The sequence below is a fragment of the Ammodytes marinus genome (genome assembly GCF_949987685.1).
Source record: "Ammodytes marinus genome assembly, chromosome: 6".
Taxonomy (NCBI): Eukaryota; Metazoa; Chordata; class Actinopteri; order Uranoscopiformes; family Ammodytidae; genus Ammodytes; species Ammodytes marinus.
In genome coordinates this window covers 5432114-5450154 of record NC_137235.1, presented here as the reverse complement: position 1 = coordinate 5450154, position 18041 = coordinate 5432114, and the positions used below count along the sequence as shown (strand labels likewise).

The 18041-nt window shown below is 40.5% G+C and overlaps 1 protein-coding gene across 1 annotated transcript in view; it reads left to right on the top strand.

The window, feature by feature from the left end:
* frem3 (Fras1 related extracellular matrix 3) overlaps positions 1–18041 on the top strand; it is a gene marked incomplete at both ends in the record, with an annotated part of 31313 nt that overhangs the window by 12398 nt on the left and 874 nt on the right. Inside the window, 20 exons of the mRNA XM_080029997.1 lie at positions 3858–4004; positions 5288–5518; positions 5657–5782; positions 6193–6444; positions 9663–9812; positions 10147–10356; positions 10558–10755; positions 11169–11333; positions 11578–11760; positions 12082–12212; positions 13018–13176; positions 13344–13647; positions 14064–14195; positions 14296–14627; positions 15141–15333; positions 15677–15781; positions 16149–16276; positions 16662–16796; positions 16955–17081; positions 17628–17815. Coding sequence (XP_079886123.1) covers positions 3858–4004; positions 5288–5518; positions 5657–5782; positions 6193–6444; positions 9663–9812; positions 10147–10356; positions 10558–10755; positions 11169–11333; positions 11578–11760; positions 12082–12212; positions 13018–13176; positions 13344–13647; positions 14064–14195; positions 14296–14627; positions 15141–15333; positions 15677–15781; positions 16149–16276; positions 16662–16796; positions 16955–17081; positions 17628–17815 — 3596 coding nt within the window. The remainder of the gene's footprint in view (positions 1–3857; positions 4005–5287; positions 5519–5656; positions 5783–6192; positions 6445–9662; positions 9813–10146; positions 10357–10557; positions 10756–11168; positions 11334–11577; positions 11761–12081; positions 12213–13017; positions 13177–13343; positions 13648–14063; positions 14196–14295; positions 14628–15140; positions 15334–15676; positions 15782–16148; positions 16277–16661; positions 16797–16954; positions 17082–17627; positions 17816–18041) is intronic.

Genomic DNA, 18041 nt, shown 5'->3' with positions numbered 1-18041 from the left:
AAGATCTTCTACTTGAAATATTCCTCCTTCTGACTTTATGTTACTATGGGACCTTGTTTAGGTTAACAGTGAATTAGATACTTTGGAGCCAAAATCATTGCACAGTGCACAATAAAATTTGGCAGCAATCCAGGGTTCTTATTCTCAATATAAAAATTAACAGTGTATAGCGAACTATAACTAACATATACAGTACAAAACTATAAAAAAAATTATAAAGTAGAAAAATAAGTCTATTTTAAATATAAGAACCACACAGTAAATATGTTAGCAGCATAGTGAAATTGTATTTCCCCCATGTAATCCAACTGAGTATAATGTGCATTGAAGTGGGTGTAAACATCTGTGGACATTGTGAATGTTTCAGATCCCTAACTTCTTCCCATACTTGCAAATTCCTTGGGAGGGCTGAATAAGAAAGTGACAGTTTGAACAACACAGAAAGTAGTTATTCTGCACAAAAGTGACCACATGTACCGCTTGTAAAGCAAAGAAATAGCACCTGTTGACCACACAGTGCACTAAACCAACTGAGTGAGCGGCTTCAAGGAAATTGGCAGATGTCAGTCATTCCCTGCTCTCCTGAGTGCTGTTGGCTACACAAATAAGAGAGTGGGCAAATGCACACCAGTCTTTTGTGAGGCGCTGGGACTGACAGCTATATCTAAACATTGATAAAGAGTATGGCACACTCTGTGAAGCTCAATTCACTTTCTTTAATGACCTATGTTTCAACTCATCTTCTGCCATTCAAACATTTGCACTGGCAGGCGGTACTATTTCTCAATGATACGAGTACAAAAACCCACACATCAAGACTTATGAAAACCGAGTGCTACAGTATTGCATTTATCATTGCATTAATCTCTTAAAACCATGCAATAGTCTCCTTGTCTCATTCATAAAACCTCCATTGTTTTACTCCTCGCAGCGATGCAGAAACCTAAAGCTGCCCGATTGCTTGATGCCAAAACAGAGGCAGCCTCTTTGTCTCCGCCGTGTTCATTTGATAATCCTCGATGATAGCCTCTGACTAAGCGTCTCCCCATATCAGCTCCAAATAGGGCCGACTGCCAGCACACACTCCAGCACTGAAACAATAGGATAATTGAAGTTTCATTTTCTTTTTCCTTTTTTTTTGGAACAGTACATCAGGCCTCGATATGGAGTTTCTCTAGTTGAGATGAGGATTTGATTCCTTCTTGGTTTAACAGATTATCTATTCATATACATATGAAGCTAGGCAGACTCTGCAAAAGTTGTGTCAGTCAGGAGTTTATACACATATTCTTTCTAAATGTAAACCAGATTACAGTAACTGTGCATAGTTGCTTCTGCACAGAATACAGCAAAGTCATACTGTATGCCTCTAAATATACAATTTTATGCATGTACTGTATAAACATTTAGAGAATTTGGGGCGAGCGAAAACAGACATGATACATGTTTCCAGTATTTTTAGCCATGACTGTTGGAAACCTGAGCGTGGAGCCTGGTCCTGGGTAGCGGTGCCCGCTGATGGGATCTGTAGCGCCATGTCGACTGCCTTTAATCAGGAGAAAGCTTCACTACTGGAGAAGATTTGTTCGTCTGTGTGTGCCAATGTCAGACAGAGTAGGAGGTACTACTTGTATTGAAACATGCAGTCGTCAGTCTATTTTGTGAGGAGAAATTAAAAGAGTGGCTTTTGTGTTGGTCCAATCCTTAGATTTTCCATGTCATTAAAGGTGCAAGTCAGCGATTCTCGAGCACGCTTGTTGTCAATATCGCTTTTTTTCAGAATGAGTGAATATCTCCTCACGATACATACATGCATTGAAAGCGCGAACAGTAGGCTACAGATCGTGAGGAGACATTCATTGATTTTAACTAAAAGTGATTTTTGACAACCAGCGTTCTCCAGAACTGCTGACTCCACCTCAAATGCCAGTAGAGATGTGATGACGTGACTGTCATTGTCCCAGAACAACCACTTGTTGCTATCAGCTCCATCTGAGCGTGCTTCTGGGAGCGTGGTTTTGCCCCTGTTGTGATTCGGACTGGTTTGGCTTGGGTGTTGACATGTGGGTCTGAGGAAGTGGCCCCCTCTTCGTCCTAAATACCCCACACTCAACCCCCCAATGTTTTCATTATCCCCGGCCACACAGCATAAAGACTGCAGCCTCTTTTCTTCCTCACTGAGGCAAAACTGAGCGCGATGCAGGTTTATTGTGTGTTGACAGACAGAAGCTCCTTGCCATTGTATTCTCTGTACACTTCTTTTTCAAGGTACTTTTGACAGGTACGATGTTCTTAGCATTTTAAAACGTTACCTTGCAGGGGAATAGGGTACAATGTTAAAGTTATTGATATCATCATGACATTTTCACAATTGATTTCTTACATGAATATTAATGTGTTTTTTTGTATTGCTATTTTCCATAAACGTATGTATATGTACATGTGTCAAAAAATATAATCTAGATTTAGAAAAATAAGACAAAATAATTTTTTTTTAGATACACCCATTTTTATTTTATGGATTAAAAAAATACTATGTACAGGTACAACATGTAAATGTATCATAAATCAGACAATTAACAACAAATGTAGACAAACATCTCAAAATTGATCAGTGCTTGAAAAAACGATGTCAAGCAATGCCTTAAATCTCATGTCTCACAAAGTCATTTTTCAAAAATGGGATACTCTCCTGTCAAACTGCTGAACTCTTCTTCTGACCCAATAAAGTTCCCTCACTCCTCTGAGAGTCTTTGGCAGAGTTAGGTCAACAGGGGCGCTGTCAGTGTGACCAGCCAGGCAAGACTAAAGAGAGACAGGCCTCTCTGACGTCCCCTGATCCAAAGAGTCCACCCAGCCTGACCCATTTCACATCAAACGTCACAGGTCACCCGGCTTTTCTCACTGAAGCAGAAGACATTATGGCCTTTTGCCGCTTATGTAAAAAAAACAAAAAAACACATAGAGATTATAAAGGATGACCCATAATCTTAAATATCTCCGAAGCGGCCAGTTACAAGTCAATGACCAAAACTGATCTGACAGTTTGAGGGATTACATGAGTCATGAGATAGTATGGATTAAGGGCAGGATCGAGCCCAAAGCTGTGGATCATTGGCAGGTGACTCCGAGCTTAGGAAGTGTTTTGTTCAGATGTGTTTTTTATGAGAACAGCCTCTTCCACAGATGATACAGAGGGACTAAAACCCAGGTCAGAATCAGAATCCAAAATACTTTCGATAATATGTACAAAATATGTATCAAGAGGCTGCTAAGGTAATATGAGTTAGTTATTAGAAAGGGGAATTGTCCCCCTTTGAAGTCCCTCATGGAGAATAAAAAAGACTGTTCTTCACGCACTGAAAACGTCCGGCTCAGACTATAATGCCACCTTGTTCAAGAGGGAGAGAGACCAAGCATGGCAGATTTGGACATATTAACAAGAGGTCAGCTCATTAAAGAAATTATGACATGACATAATTTTTCCATAAGATGACCATTCATATCTATGTTTGCACATGCCCTTATATGGGTTGAGAAGACTAAAGGCCATGAAGTAGAGGTGGATAAAAGTATGAAGGAAAAAAAGAGGTAAGGCCCAGTGAAGTGAGGTTTAGGGAAAACCCTGGCATCACGACTCGGTTTCCAAAATTAAAATACTTTGATTAATTTTATCCTTGAGCCCAGATGCTGGTTGGGGTTTTCAAGGCCTCAGTGGCTCCTTACATTAACAAGAATAGATTGTTTCTCTGTTGCACCGTGCAGTGGAGGAGGTCTTACAAATAAATAAAAAAACTGTAGAATAATTATTTTGTCTGTGAATGACGTCTATGTTATTTTATTTTTTTGTCTTTTAGGAGGAAACAAACTGAAGCCTCAGCCTTTCCGTCTCAACTGGTCGTGGATCTCTCTGGAGAGAGAATACTATCTGGTGGATGAGGACGCCAAGTACCTGGAGGTGACACTCAAACGCAGAGGCTACCTGGGGGAAACATCCTTCGTCAGTAAGTGATGACATGTCATTTTTAATGATACGTGAACTTTGGAATGGATGTGGATTTCAAATTGAATAGATTATGTTCAAGTTTTTTTGTTATCATTTTGTTTTTGTTTTTTTTTTTCAAACAAAGCAACAAAACAATGCAACAATATCCCCGAGCAATCAGAAAGAAATTATAAATAAATAAAAATACTTCCTGGACAAAACATTATACATACTTCAATCTACACTTTACAAAGTACAAAACAGAACATCATGGTAGGTGTCAAGCTGTGTTCATAGCAAAGTCATTACTATGTACAAAAACATCAATATGACGTTTTACGAGCATTTCCTTTTAGAATGAGATCTCTTAGATCCCTGGGCAAATTGTTTCTTAAAGGCTTAAAAACACTTCACAAAGCTATTGTAGTTTCCTTTGCACTTGGCAGACATCTTTTTTATAGCTTTAGTACGAGTTTTTGACAAGAAATAAATTCAATATTTCATCTTCTTCCTTACTATTGTTTCCAGGAAAGAGTCACCCTCATAATTAATGTAGCATTCCTGTTAGTCATTTAATTTGTCAGCGATGAATTGATGACACTGCACATGCCCTTATTAAACTGACAATTTAACAAAGAATTATCGGCCCTTAAACTGTTTCCGTGGACTGTATTCTGCTATTTATGCGCCACTTAAAATGCCAGCCCTGCTATAAAACATCAGCATGACCCTCCCATTTAAAATCTATGCAGATTTATGTTAAACTGAAGAATGTCCTCAGTTTATCCCCACAGTCAAACTCAGGGTAAAACTCCAAATCAACATGACACTAATAGCAATGTTGTGTTCCTAAAGGTGGACATCTTTTGTGTTATTGTTTTTCTCGTTCTCCGTTTCCTCCCTTGTTTACAAGAGTTGTGATTGAAAGGTCATAACCTTTAATTGTAAAGGTCACAAGGAAATGTCACCATGCTGCTCCATTGCGTTGCATGAGACACTTGCATGCAAGACATTTTATTGTATACAATTCACATACAGTCTTTAAAGAGGCAGGAGTATTTTAAAGGAACCACACGCATATGAATAACTTTACAGATGCAGATTCTTGGTACAAACCCTATGATACATTTATCAATGACAACTTCTTTTTATAGTTTTTTTACATAGAATTGTTGACTATACCTTACTGCATGTGAATCATGATATGCATTGTTTGAATGCTGGGATTTTCAGCAGAAGTACTGGCCTGAAACAGCCAGTAATCACTCCACTCAAAACCTGTACATCCTTTCGTTTTTTTAGGTATTGCCACCAAGGATGGGACAGCTGTGAAGGATAAAGACTTCCGTGGCAAATCCCAGAAGCAGGTCCAGTTCAACCCGGGCCAGACCACGGCCACCTGGAGGGTGAAGATCTTCACCGACCAGGAGTTTGAGACCTCGGAGACCTTTGAGATTCAGCTGTCAGACCCCGTCATGGCTGCGCTGGAGTTCCCCGACATCGCAACCGTCGAGATTGTGGATCCCGGAGATGGTAGGTCTCTTATATTCAAGTTATTTGTACAAAGTTACTTATTGCCATAAATGCAGCATTTTGAATTCAAATGCCTTACTTCTTGAGAGCATTTATTTTTCACAATTAATCATAATGTGTGTTTCTCTTCCCAAACAGAATCGACTGTGTTCATCCCTCAAGCAGAGTTCAAGATAGAGGAGGACTCTGGAGAGCTGTTGGTGCCGGTGAGGCGCTCCGGAGACGCCAGTCAGGAACTCATGGTTGTTTGTTTCACTCAGCAAGGTGAGATGAAACTTTTTGTAATTATTGTCTTTCAAATGAAAGGGTGGCAACTTGAGTATTAACACAGAGACTCACACACACACACACAAACGCTGAGTGGCAATGTTATAAAAGTAGATGATATCAAAAGTTTGAAGAAAGAAAGTTCAATGAATCGTAAATAAAACTAAAGTAACATAGTAAATGTGGAAGCTTATTGTCTATGTAATGTTATGTACGAGAACAGCTGTGCAATTGTAATATTTGTATCTATTTTATTGCCATAGCAGTCACTGTGTGTGTGTATTTTGTTACTGTTTCCCCTTTGAACTCTGTGATTTCACGCTCCTAGGAACCCCGCAGATACAACTTGTGTTTCAAGATGTCAAAGTTATATCTCCTGTCTTCTCTGTTTTCCCATGTCTCCTCAGCCACGGCCAGCGGCACCATACCCAGCACTGTGCTGTCTTACTCTGATTACATCACCCGGCCGGAGGACCACACCAGCGTGCTGCGTTTCGACAAGGATGAGAGAGAGAAATTCTGTCGCATCATTATCATCGATGACTCCCTGTACGAGGAGGAGGAGAGCTTCAACGTCAGCCTCAGCATGCCCATGGGCGGACAGCTGGGCGCCAACTACCCCAGCGCCAAGGTCACCATACTGGCTGACAGCGACGACGGTGAGTGCAATAACACCTGAGTGATCATTGATCACCAATTATGTGAACTGGATTGGGATTTTTCCATAGTAAAAAAAATAAAAAATAATTCTCTAATTTCCTAATAATATTAGGGACGTTACAAAGGTATATAACTGAAATATTTCAAACCTGCCTAACAATGGAGTCCAAAACAGATGACTTGCATGTTTGTCTTCTCTTTGTGCTTCTATCAATTAACCATCATCGGAGGGTTTGAAAAATACCCTAATTAGTACTAATGAGTTCCTATTGTTACTGTGTTGTTCCTATCACTTCTGAAAACCATTCCCCCTGCACACTGCACTTCACATAGATTAAAAGGACACTTAGAGAGACACAGTGTAGGGTCAAGAAAGAATGACATTTCATGTTGGGTTACAGTTCTGCTGAACTTATGGTGGCAGGTGTGTGTGTGACCCTGCCGCTTAGCGCCGCTTTGATGTTCCACGGTGCCTTTCTGGTATCTCTACCCCATTAATACACAAACATAAATGGTGCACGATTACAACAGTCGTTCAAACCAACCGAGGCCCTCATACTGTGCTTGCATTAACGGCTTTACTGTATTTTCAGCTCCATTGTCATTCCTCTGCTGAAGCCTAACCACTTTGTTTACACACTCACACTTCATTAATCCACCACACTCCTCTGTCCGCCTGTGTCTGTCTGCCCTAGTGTAAGATAACAATACACAGGTGTTGACAGGGGAGAATGGCTGCCTGCCTCTGTGGATGTTATGCTATACACTGTGGCCTGTCTGACAGATAAAAGGCCTTGAAAACCGTGCTGTGCTCCGCGAGCGACCCCCAGTCCTCATTGGCATTCAGTGGAGCTCAGGGGAGACAGAGGGCATCCCTTTGTCTGCAGGGAGCAAAAAGCAGGTGGTGGAGAGAGAGAGAGGGACTATTGTGCACAGAGTCCAAGTGACTGACATGTTTTTACTCCTTTCCACCGGTTTGATGGTATTCTATTCAATGCTACGTTGTCTGTTTCTGTTGACGATATAAGACTTTAAACTTGGGGGTGTGGTTGTTAAAAGGTGCAGTGTGTAAAGGTAATTGGTATTTTTCAGAACAGACTTGGTAGAAATGGAATATGATATTTATAAGTATGTTTTAATGAGTGTAAAAAAATTAAATGTTTACCCTAGAATAAGCGTTTTGTATCTAGAGAGGAGCAGGATACACCACCATGTTGCACAGCCATGTTTCTACAGTAGCACAGAATGGACAAACTTCACTGCCTCAATCACTTTTATATATAGTGGGTTTCCAATGGGAATGCACCTGTTGGAAGACAAGGAAGAAAATACCTTTAAAGCTCTTGATCTATTGGTTTCATTTGATCTGTAAAAGAAAATATCCAAATTATAAATCATATAATTCCTAAAATCCTTGATTCTTGACTTTCTTACGGATCCATTCCATTTTGTCTTCCTCACATTCCTCCACTATATCTCAAACCTTTCACCAAGCCTCATTTCCTGGCCTTGCTTGTTGTAGTGACAGACCTGATCGCGGGGCCAGCATCCCTCCCAGCTAATTTGGAACAGGAGTACAATTGAACTTTATGTATAAATAATCAGCGTGCATTCCCAGACATGTGAAGAGACAAGAGAAGACTCCTCAATGTAAACCTCTATTGTGGTTCTACTTCTTGGTGGGTCCTGAAGTAACACCCCGCCATAAATGTGGTCTGTTTGTGTGTGTGTGTGTGTGTGTGTGTGTGTGTGTGTGTGGGTGTGTGTGTGTGTGTGTGTGTGTGTGTGTGTGTGTGTGTGTGTGTGTGTGTGTGTGTGTGTGTGTGTAAACCCATCTGCCCGCCTGAGTAAACTTGTGGCCTGGACTCTCGCCAGCATTGAGTCCCATTGTTACTGTACTTGTTGTCTGGCTCCCACTGATCTTTAAGGTTGCCATGTTGGCACTCTCTCCCTCGTGCAAACCCCCCATTCACATCCTTCCTGGTACTAAATAGCAGGTTGGGAGGCTGAAAGGCATTGAAAGCGTGCCAGAAATCCTTCCTTCGGCATCAGATGTCTGTTGCAGCATCAGTAAACTCCTAAATAAACCCAAGTTCAGCCAGTTCTGCTCAAGCACCAATCATTGAGGGCAAATTAATTATAAATCTAATCTATAAATTGTCTGTAAGGGCTTCAATAATGGCTAATAAACATTTTACTAATGCTTTAAAATTAGATCAAATCCATTTATGTTGAAAACTTTGGGGTTGCCAAGTCATGAAAAACTCCCTACTTGCCCTCACAGCTGCAGATTTGATGTCTTATTAGAAATTAGAACCCCTGAGCATGTAATAATAGTTTATCTATATTTAATCCTAAAGCAAAGAGGTGTTTTACAACCTGGCAACGAGAATGTTGTTTTTGTTTGTAGCTTATAGCTGATGTGTAAAGGCATCAGTAAACTTACTTTACAAAGCATTTATAAAGTCATTAGCTATTCCAATTTGGAACCAAAATGTACACTGCACAAAACTGAGTTTTCACTTCTTTCACATCTCAATGAGCACTGGCTGGGCATGGTGAGCTGAAGACATGCTTTATACAGAAGTGAGGAGAGATGTATTGACACTGTGTTCTAGGGGTCTGGATTCTTGCCCTCACTTTAGATGGTTGCCTCTCTGTCTCACTGCCAAACCCTCACTATACTACTTATCAGCTGCCCTTCATCAGAAACAGGGAAGTCCCTTCATTCTAACAACATTTAATGTGCCCAGAAAATCACCAGCCTTATCGTTCAGGTGTATCCTAGGCCCTTTGGTGTTGAGTTCAGACGGAGCTGTCTGGGTTTGGATAAGAGGGGGAGGAAGGTGGAAGGACAACGGGATAAGAGGGTATGACAGCTCTCTTCCTGTCCTGAGTCCAAAATGAGGGAGTTTGCTCCACTATTCATGGCGATTTGTCTCTGAACCTTATCGCAAAGCCTCAAATTATGTTCTCAAGAAACTTTTGGCTTTGGCCTTCCCTGTGGATTATTTAATTAAGAAGTCATTCATCCGTTGTGTCTCATTTTATATTACGAAATGAAATGTGCATATTTATAAAACAATAAATAGTTTTAATGTTAGTAATCAACTGGCAAAGTTTCATGATTAATTCATTAAAGTTAAAATGTTACCCTATTCACCTGCAGGAAGTCATTTAACCAACTTTTTCATTTTTTTTCTCCTAAACCCTACAGAGCCCTCGCTGTACTTTGGAGAACCGGAGTATATGGTGGATGAGAGTTCAGGTTACGTTGAGGTGAAGGTCTGGAGGACTGGGACTGACCTGTCCAAACTGGCCACTGTCACTGTCCGCTCCAGGAAGAGTGAACCAGTGTCTGCAGAAGGTAAAATCAACACTCTGACAAAATCAACAGAATCAGTGAATATTTCAAAATGATCCACTACCTGACCGTGCACTTAAAACAATCTGGTTTCAATACACAGCCTAGGCTCCCTTAATGGGAATGTAAACAAAGGGTATGTAAACTAAGGGGCCCACCATAGTTAGTGACATGCCCGTTTACAGAGCCTAGGCTGAGTATTAACACTGGATTTTTATTTTCAGTGCTCACCCACAGTTAGCAGATCATGAGGAGATCTTATCTTATCTTGACAAAAAGTGATTTTGACAACAAGCATCCTCCAGAATCACTCAATCCACCTTTAATTCTTTCCTAGCTGGACTAGACTACGTGGGCATCAGTCGTAACCTGGACTTTGCTCCTGGAGTGACCATGCAGACGTTCAGAGTGACCATCCTGGATGACCTGGGTCAGCCGGAGCTGGAGGGAGCAGAGACCTTTGACCTGGTGCTGAGGATGCCTATGAACGCTGTGCTGGGAGAACCAAGCAAGACCACCATCACCATCAACGATACCTTCACTGACTGTGAGTGTCAAGCACACATACAAAACTGAATTATGCACATTTTTGCAGAATGTTTATACCATAGGTTGTTAAAAGTTCTTACATCTACTTACACCAGTGTTATAATGTGTAATTAACCATTTGAAAATGTATTTTCTACTGTGTATAAATGCTAAATGAGTTGTTATAGAAAAACATGACATTTGACTGCTTTCTTCCCAGTGCCGAAGGCTCAGTTCAAGGAGGGAAGCTACAATGTGGATGAGTCTGACGGGGAGGTGACAGCCATCGTTTACCGCAGCGGAGACATTAACCTCCAGTCCACAGTGCGCTGCTACACTCGCCAAGGCTCTGCTCAGGTCATGATGGACTACAGTGAGAGACCCAACACTGATGCATCAGTCATCACCTTCCTCCCTGGTGAGACCTCCCTCTCCTTGGTCTCTCTGTTCGTCCTAGAGGACTTTTTATTTTATTTTATTTTATTTTATTTTATTTTATTTTATTTTATTTTATTTTATTTTATTTTATTTTATTTTATTTTATTTTATTTTATTTTATTTTATTTTATTTTATTTTATTTTATTTTATTTTATTTTATTTTATTTTATTTTATTTTATTTTATTTTATTTTATTTTATTTTGTTTTATTTTATTTTATTTTATTTTATTTTATTTTATTTTATTTTATTTTATTTTATTTTATTTTATTTTATTTTATTTTATTTTATTTTATTTTATTTTATTTTATTTTATTTTATTTTATTTTATTTTATTTTATTTTATTTTATGCATTTGTCTATCTAAAATGATCTCAACCTGTTGTTTTCCAGGTGAGACTGAGAAGCCGTGTGTGGTGAGCCTGATGGACGACTCTGTCCATGAAGAGGACGAGGAGTTCCGTCTGGTCCTGGGAACGCCCAAGAGCAAGTCTCCATACGGAGCCTCTATCGGAGAGCAGAAGGAAGCACTGGTCACAGTCACCGATGGGAAAGACAGTACGTCATTTACTAACAGAAAACAAGATATTTGTGAAATATTGGAACACTAAAAGCTACAATATTCCAAATATCTTTAATAATGGCAGTAGTATATCGTTAAAGCCAATGGGATAAAAAAAAGAATGTGGTGATGGGAGGTAAATGGTCTTGCCTCTCTTTACAAACTACTGCAAAAAACTAATTGGGATTAAGCCTATGTAGTTTTGGCTTGTGTTTAATTTGAATATTTTTCCCATTCTAGAGCCCATCATCCGTTTCTCTGAGATCAAGTACAGCGTACGTGAACCTCAGGTGAAAGGAGACGTTGCCATAGTGAAGATTCCCATCCTGCGTGTTGGCGACACGTCAAAGGTCTCTGTGGTGAGAGTTCACACCAAGGACGGCTCTGCAACCTCTGGAGAGGACTACAACCCGCTGTCAGAGGGTAAGAAGGGCATTTAATGCTGGAAGGGACATGTGTATATTCCTTTCAATCCATATCCATAAAATAAAAAAACTAAACAATGTATTCCCAGGACATCGAGTATATCTATATGCTCTACATGGAAATGAAAAATCAAGGCATTTGAATAAAGCAGTCCAAAATAAACAATCAAATATCAAATTATTTTTTTCCTTTTTCCAATGAATGATTTCAGAAGGTATATGGATTCATAGGATGATACATTCACAGTGACACAATTGTGTGCCTTTTGACGTGTTGGAGATATGCATGTTTCTGATCATTGCTTTCTCTGTGTGTAAGATGTTGAGTTCAAGGAGGGTGAGAAGGAACACTTTGTGGAGGTTGAGATCCTGTTCGACGGCCAGAGAGAGATGAGAGAGGCCTTCACCGTTCACATGAAGCCTGACGACAACATGGTGGCTGAAATACAGGTGACTGAAAGGAAGGACACACGGCACACACTCACATCAACTCGAACAGAATAGAAACCATTTATGTCATTATACAATGTACAACCAGATTAAAATGAGCTTCAAATGTAGCTTCTCCTTAAGGTGGTTCAAAAATAACATCCACAAACAACATTCAACCAATATTCATACTAATAAATGATCAGCTAAAATGTTGCCAATGTTTGTACATATAAATAAAGCTGTGAGCTGCTGCGTCTGTGTGTGCCGCCATCTTGGTAGCTACTAATTATAAGCAAATTGTATAACTATTAAAAAGTAAGTCCTATACAGTATAAAATGTGCACACGTACAGTGCTGCAAATCTAACACACGTGATGTCATGTCAGCCTGTGTTAAAATAGCCGGGTGGCAGCTGGCATTGCTGTCAGCACGCCTGAACCACACAGTCTTATAAAAAGATTTTCCCCCCGGAATGAGATGCTGAGGGGAATGGGGGAATGTCCCCGCGGAGCCAAACTGTAGACAAACCTATAAACAGAACTACGACATTCTGGCGATATACTCTACATAAGGCATGCACTGCGCTCATGTGACAAATCAAAACTGAAATATGTTAGTTGACAAACATGGGATTTTTGGTGAGGATGTTTTACCTACTCTACAATTCATTTCACATAATATACATTTGTTTTGCACAGAAGAACATGTAAAATATTGCACCAGCAGTAAGTATTGACCAGGCAAAAATATAGGGAGATCGAGAGATTCAAATAAAGTTTTTTAAATTGACAACAGCTGACATTGCCATCCCTCTTCTTGCCAGATGAACAAGGCCATTGTGTACATTGAGGAGATGGACAGTGTGGCAGACGTCACCTTCCCTGCCGTGCCACAGGTGGTGTCTCTGCTCATGTATGATGACACTGGTAAAACCAAAGACAAGCCCCAGCCGCCCAACGGTTACCCTGTTGTGTGTGTGACGGTGAGTTGCAATCTCTTTTATATCTTCTTATTTTTGCACACAAAAAAAAGACAATTTGAAGGATGCTGTAAATTCATTGTAAGATGATTTAGCTCCTACAATAAAGCATAAAAAAATTAAGATATCTTTAATAATTTAGTTGCCATCCATCTGTTCATCTCTTACAGGCTTGCAATCCAAAGTACCACGACTTTGACAAAACGGGCTCCATCTGCTCTCTGGAGAACATCAACGACACTCTGACTCAGTACCGCTGGATGATCAGCGCGCCCACCGGCTCAGACGGAGTGACCAGCCCCATGAGGGAGGTGGACACCAACACCTTCTTCACCAACACCAAGTCCATCACTCTGGATTCTATCTACTTCCAGGCCGGATCCAGGGTTCAATGTGCAGCAAGAGCTTTCAACGCCAACGGAGACGCCGGTCTGGAGCTGTCCAGTCCCATTGCTGTGGTCAGCAAGGAGGAGGGTGAGTGACGGACAGCTGCAAAGTCATTCACAGTACAATAATCATAATAACTTTATTTGTATACCACCTTTAAAAACAACAGTTCACAAAGTGCTTTGACAGAGGAAACAAAAGCACATACAAATCAATTACACACAAAAACTATACAGTATATACAGTACATCAAATCAATACACATACCCGTATTTACACATCATTGTCATAGTGAAAGAGGGGAGATGAAACAGCTTTAAAGGACAATAAAAACATTATTTACTTATTAAATAAACAGGTGGTAAAAAGACAATAGGAGAGACGATACAAAGGCGGCATCACATAAAAGCAAGTCTATAAAAATGTATTTTAAGAAGTGGTTTAAAAGCAGTTTCTGATTCAGCAAGAGTGCTTTGGTTTAACTGACTTTAAACTCTTTGCAGGTATGTGTCAGCCTCGTATCCAAGGCACTGTCGGAGCCGAACCTTTCTCTGCTAAGATCCGCTACACCGGTCCAGACGACCCAGACTTCCCCAACCTCATCAAACTGACTGTCAACATGCCTCACATGGATGGTGAGTTGTACACATTGGTTTCAACTCTTAATATAATTTCTATATATTTAGTAATCAAGACAAAGACCTGGTAAATTAACAAGCTTTTCACTATCAACAGGCATGTTACCGGTGATCTCCACACGAGCGCTTTCCAACTTTGAGCTGACCCTGAGCCCGGACGGCACCCGCGTGGGAAACCACCGCTGCTCCAACCTGCTGGACTTCAACGAGATCCAAACCAGCCACGGCTTTATCACCGACGCGACAAAGAACCCTGAAATCATCGGAGACACATCCCCGTACCAGTACAGCAACATCATGCGCTCCACAAACTCTCTGCGATTCTACAGGAACCTGAATTTAGAGGCCTGTCTCTGGGAGTTCACCAGCTACTACGACATGTCGGAGCTGCTCAACGACTGTGGAGGCTCCATAGGCACCGATGGACAGGTAGGACACGCAGAAATGAATAAACATTCTAAAGGGTACAGTGTGAAGAGTTTATAGGCATTTTTTACAGAACAGACTTGGTAGAAATGGAATATAATAATCTTCAGTAGCACAGAACGGACTAAATTAACACCCTTATGCGTTTTAATATACTGTTGTGGGTGTTTGCCGGAAATACACCTGTTGAAGGACAATGAAGCACTTTAGAATAAATAACTAAATCATCTTCACCTCATCAGAAGATATCGGTCAAAGACTTGACTAGGAACTGGCTTCTTGTCCTTGAAGGCTTCTGTAAATTCTCAGAAAGGGAAAGGTTAGCAATGGATCGTTTCAATCTAAAATCTCACGACTACATTCCGCTAAAAACTCTGATATTACACCAGTATTTATCCATAAATCAATCCCTGACTGTTTTGGTCAAAACTGGGGATGTTGTTATAACGTAAACAGAGGTCATACAGAGATACTTGCCACTATAATCCTTGACCATGTCTGATTTTTCTTCTTTAGGTTTTGAACCTGGTGCAGTCCTACGTGACGCTGCGTGTTCCTCTGTTCGTGTCCTACGTCTTCCACTCCCCGGTGGCGGTGGGAGGCTGGCAGCACTTTGACCTGCAGTCTGAGCTCAAACTCACCTTTGTGTATGATACGGCTATTCTGTGGCAGGACGGCATTGGCAGCCCACCTGAGGCTGAGATGCAAGGTATGGACTCTAGTCTCAAATACCAGTGCTGCCCCCTTCTGGTGCTAAGATGAGGGCAAAAAAAGAGTCCATCTGTGAAGCACCTTATAACTTTGCTCTCTCGCTCATCTATCTATCTCTCTATCTCTCTATCTCTCTATCTATCTATCTATCTATCTATCTATCTATCTATCTATCTATCTATCTATCTATCTATCTATCTATCTATCTATCTATCTATCTATCTATCTATCTATCTATCTATCTATCTATCTATCTATCTATCTATCTATCTATCTATCTATCTATCTATCTATCTATCTATCTATCTATCTATCTATCTATCTATCTATCTCTGTTATAGGAGCCATGTATCCGACCAGTATGCGTATAAACGAGGAGGGACGTCTGGTAGTCAACTTCAAGACGGAGGCCCGCTTCAGGGGACAGTTTGTTATGTCTCATTCAGGTGAGAGAGTGGCGCCGACACACACACACACACACACACACACACACACACACACACACACACACACACACATCCCCTTAAAACCTTCCAATGTGGGCATTCTATCTAGTAGCGACCTCCTATTGGGTTACCCTGTGACCCACATCCTCTCTTCGTCTATTCCTGGAGTTCCACATGAGGGGTCCTTCCTGTGTGAAAGTGCCAGAGGTCGTTTTGATAAATGTCAAAATGACCCTGTGGCGTTTACAGTTGGCACCAACAATGTTAAAAGGTCACTCTCCAACTGAAAGGGAGACACGGTCGCTAGTTCTATCTTGGACAAAATGCATCTTTAAAGATTTATGACTATACACATGTTTGTTTTCAGGAACCAGCATGTCATCCATGGTGATGTGTGCTGACCACCCAGGGCTGACGTTCACCCTGGCCCTGGTCCGGACCGAGCCCACCTACAACCAGCCCATGCAGCAGTGGAGCTTCGTCTCTGACTTTGCTGTGAGTCCATACGCAATCAAAACGATACGCTAGTACAATAATGGAGCCCCAGCAATTGGGATAGTTATTTGCAGATTGCATGATGCACAATGTAAAAGAGACTGAAAATTGCATTGTAATTTAATTATTAGTTTTATTTTTTACAGTATGTGTGTATATGCATGTACATATGTATGAGTGTATATATGTATTTTAAATGTTTTTAAGTATTATTTAATTTCTCTCAATATTTATTTATTGTTAAGATTTTACAAAGCGTTTTATTTTATTGCATATATGTTTGTGTATTGTAAAGACAGTAGTATGTATATGTCTCCTAAAAAAAATTATTAAGAAATTGTTGACGTCGTTGACATTCTTAACATTGTTTCTGTGTCACCCAAAGGTGCGAGACTACTCCGGCACCTACACAGTGAAAATGATCCCCTGCATGGCGTCACCCAACGGAGAGTTCAGCATCCCTCCCGTCTGCCACCCAAGAGAGCCGCTTACGTTTGACATGGACATTCGCTTCCAGCAGGTGAGCCCAGATGACAGTTTATAATGATGATAATGATGAGGTTATTGCTTTTGAAACTTTAATACGATATTGTTACAAGTTACTATATTATTGCATTAAAAATTGAAAAATGATTGCGTTTGGATGCTTCTTATGGTAACACTTGTTCTGTGCTCCAGGTGAGCGACCCAGTTGCAGCTGAGTTCAGCCTCAACACTCAGATGTTCCTGCTGTCCAAGAAGGAGCTGTGGTTGTCTGACGGCTCCATGGGCTTCGGAGAGGGCACTGATGCTGCTTTCTCAGAAGGTACAACAACGCTGCCACCTAGTGGAATTTAGTCAGTAATACAGCTGAGGACCTGATGATATAGTTTAGTTTAGTTTATGAAGATCCCCATGATTTTCTGCCCTAAACAGTAGCTACTCTTCGAGGGGACTATTATTTCATAAAAATGTTACATTAGGTGGATTACATACATTCATACTCACAATACATCAAAAAGCAACACAATACATCACACAACAATAAACTCAAAACCTGTTTAATACACAAAGCTGTTCACATAATCACTCATCTCTTCAATAGTTGAGGAAAGAAAGCATCTGAAAAGTAATTTACAAAGTGACAAAACAATTGTTCTTCAAGATGATTAAAATATATATGTAATATATAGTGGTCCACATTATTTCTTGTTAATAAATACAATGTTAACTTCTATGAAAACATATTTTATCACTTTCTCAAATACAAAAACTTGGTACTGAATTCAAATCCAACCATTGCTCGATAATAGTAACCTTTGAGAGTTACACGTCATATCTCACTCACAATTCCATCCATTCTTTGCTTCAGGCTCAAACATCTACGGCCGTGTGATGGTGGACCCTGTCCAGAACCTTGGTGACTCCTTCGCCTGCAGCATTGAGAAAGTCTTCCTCTGCACTGGAGCAGATGGCTACGTTCCCAAGTACAACCCAACCAACAAGGAGTATGGCTGCCTGGCCGACGCTCCCTCTCTACTCTACAGATTCAAAATCCTGGTAAGAGAATCCACTAGGAGGACAATAGTAAGGAGCCTGGGATTCTGGAGAACGCTTGTGTTCAAAATCACTTTGTCAAAATCTGTACATTTCTTTTTGTGCACACAGTACGGACAGGTAACAGAGTAAATTGTAAATTTGACAAGCATTCTCAAGAATCGCGGACTCCAAATTTAAGGTTTTGTGGAACCCAATGGAAAAATAGGTAATTTCTGATTCATTTGTG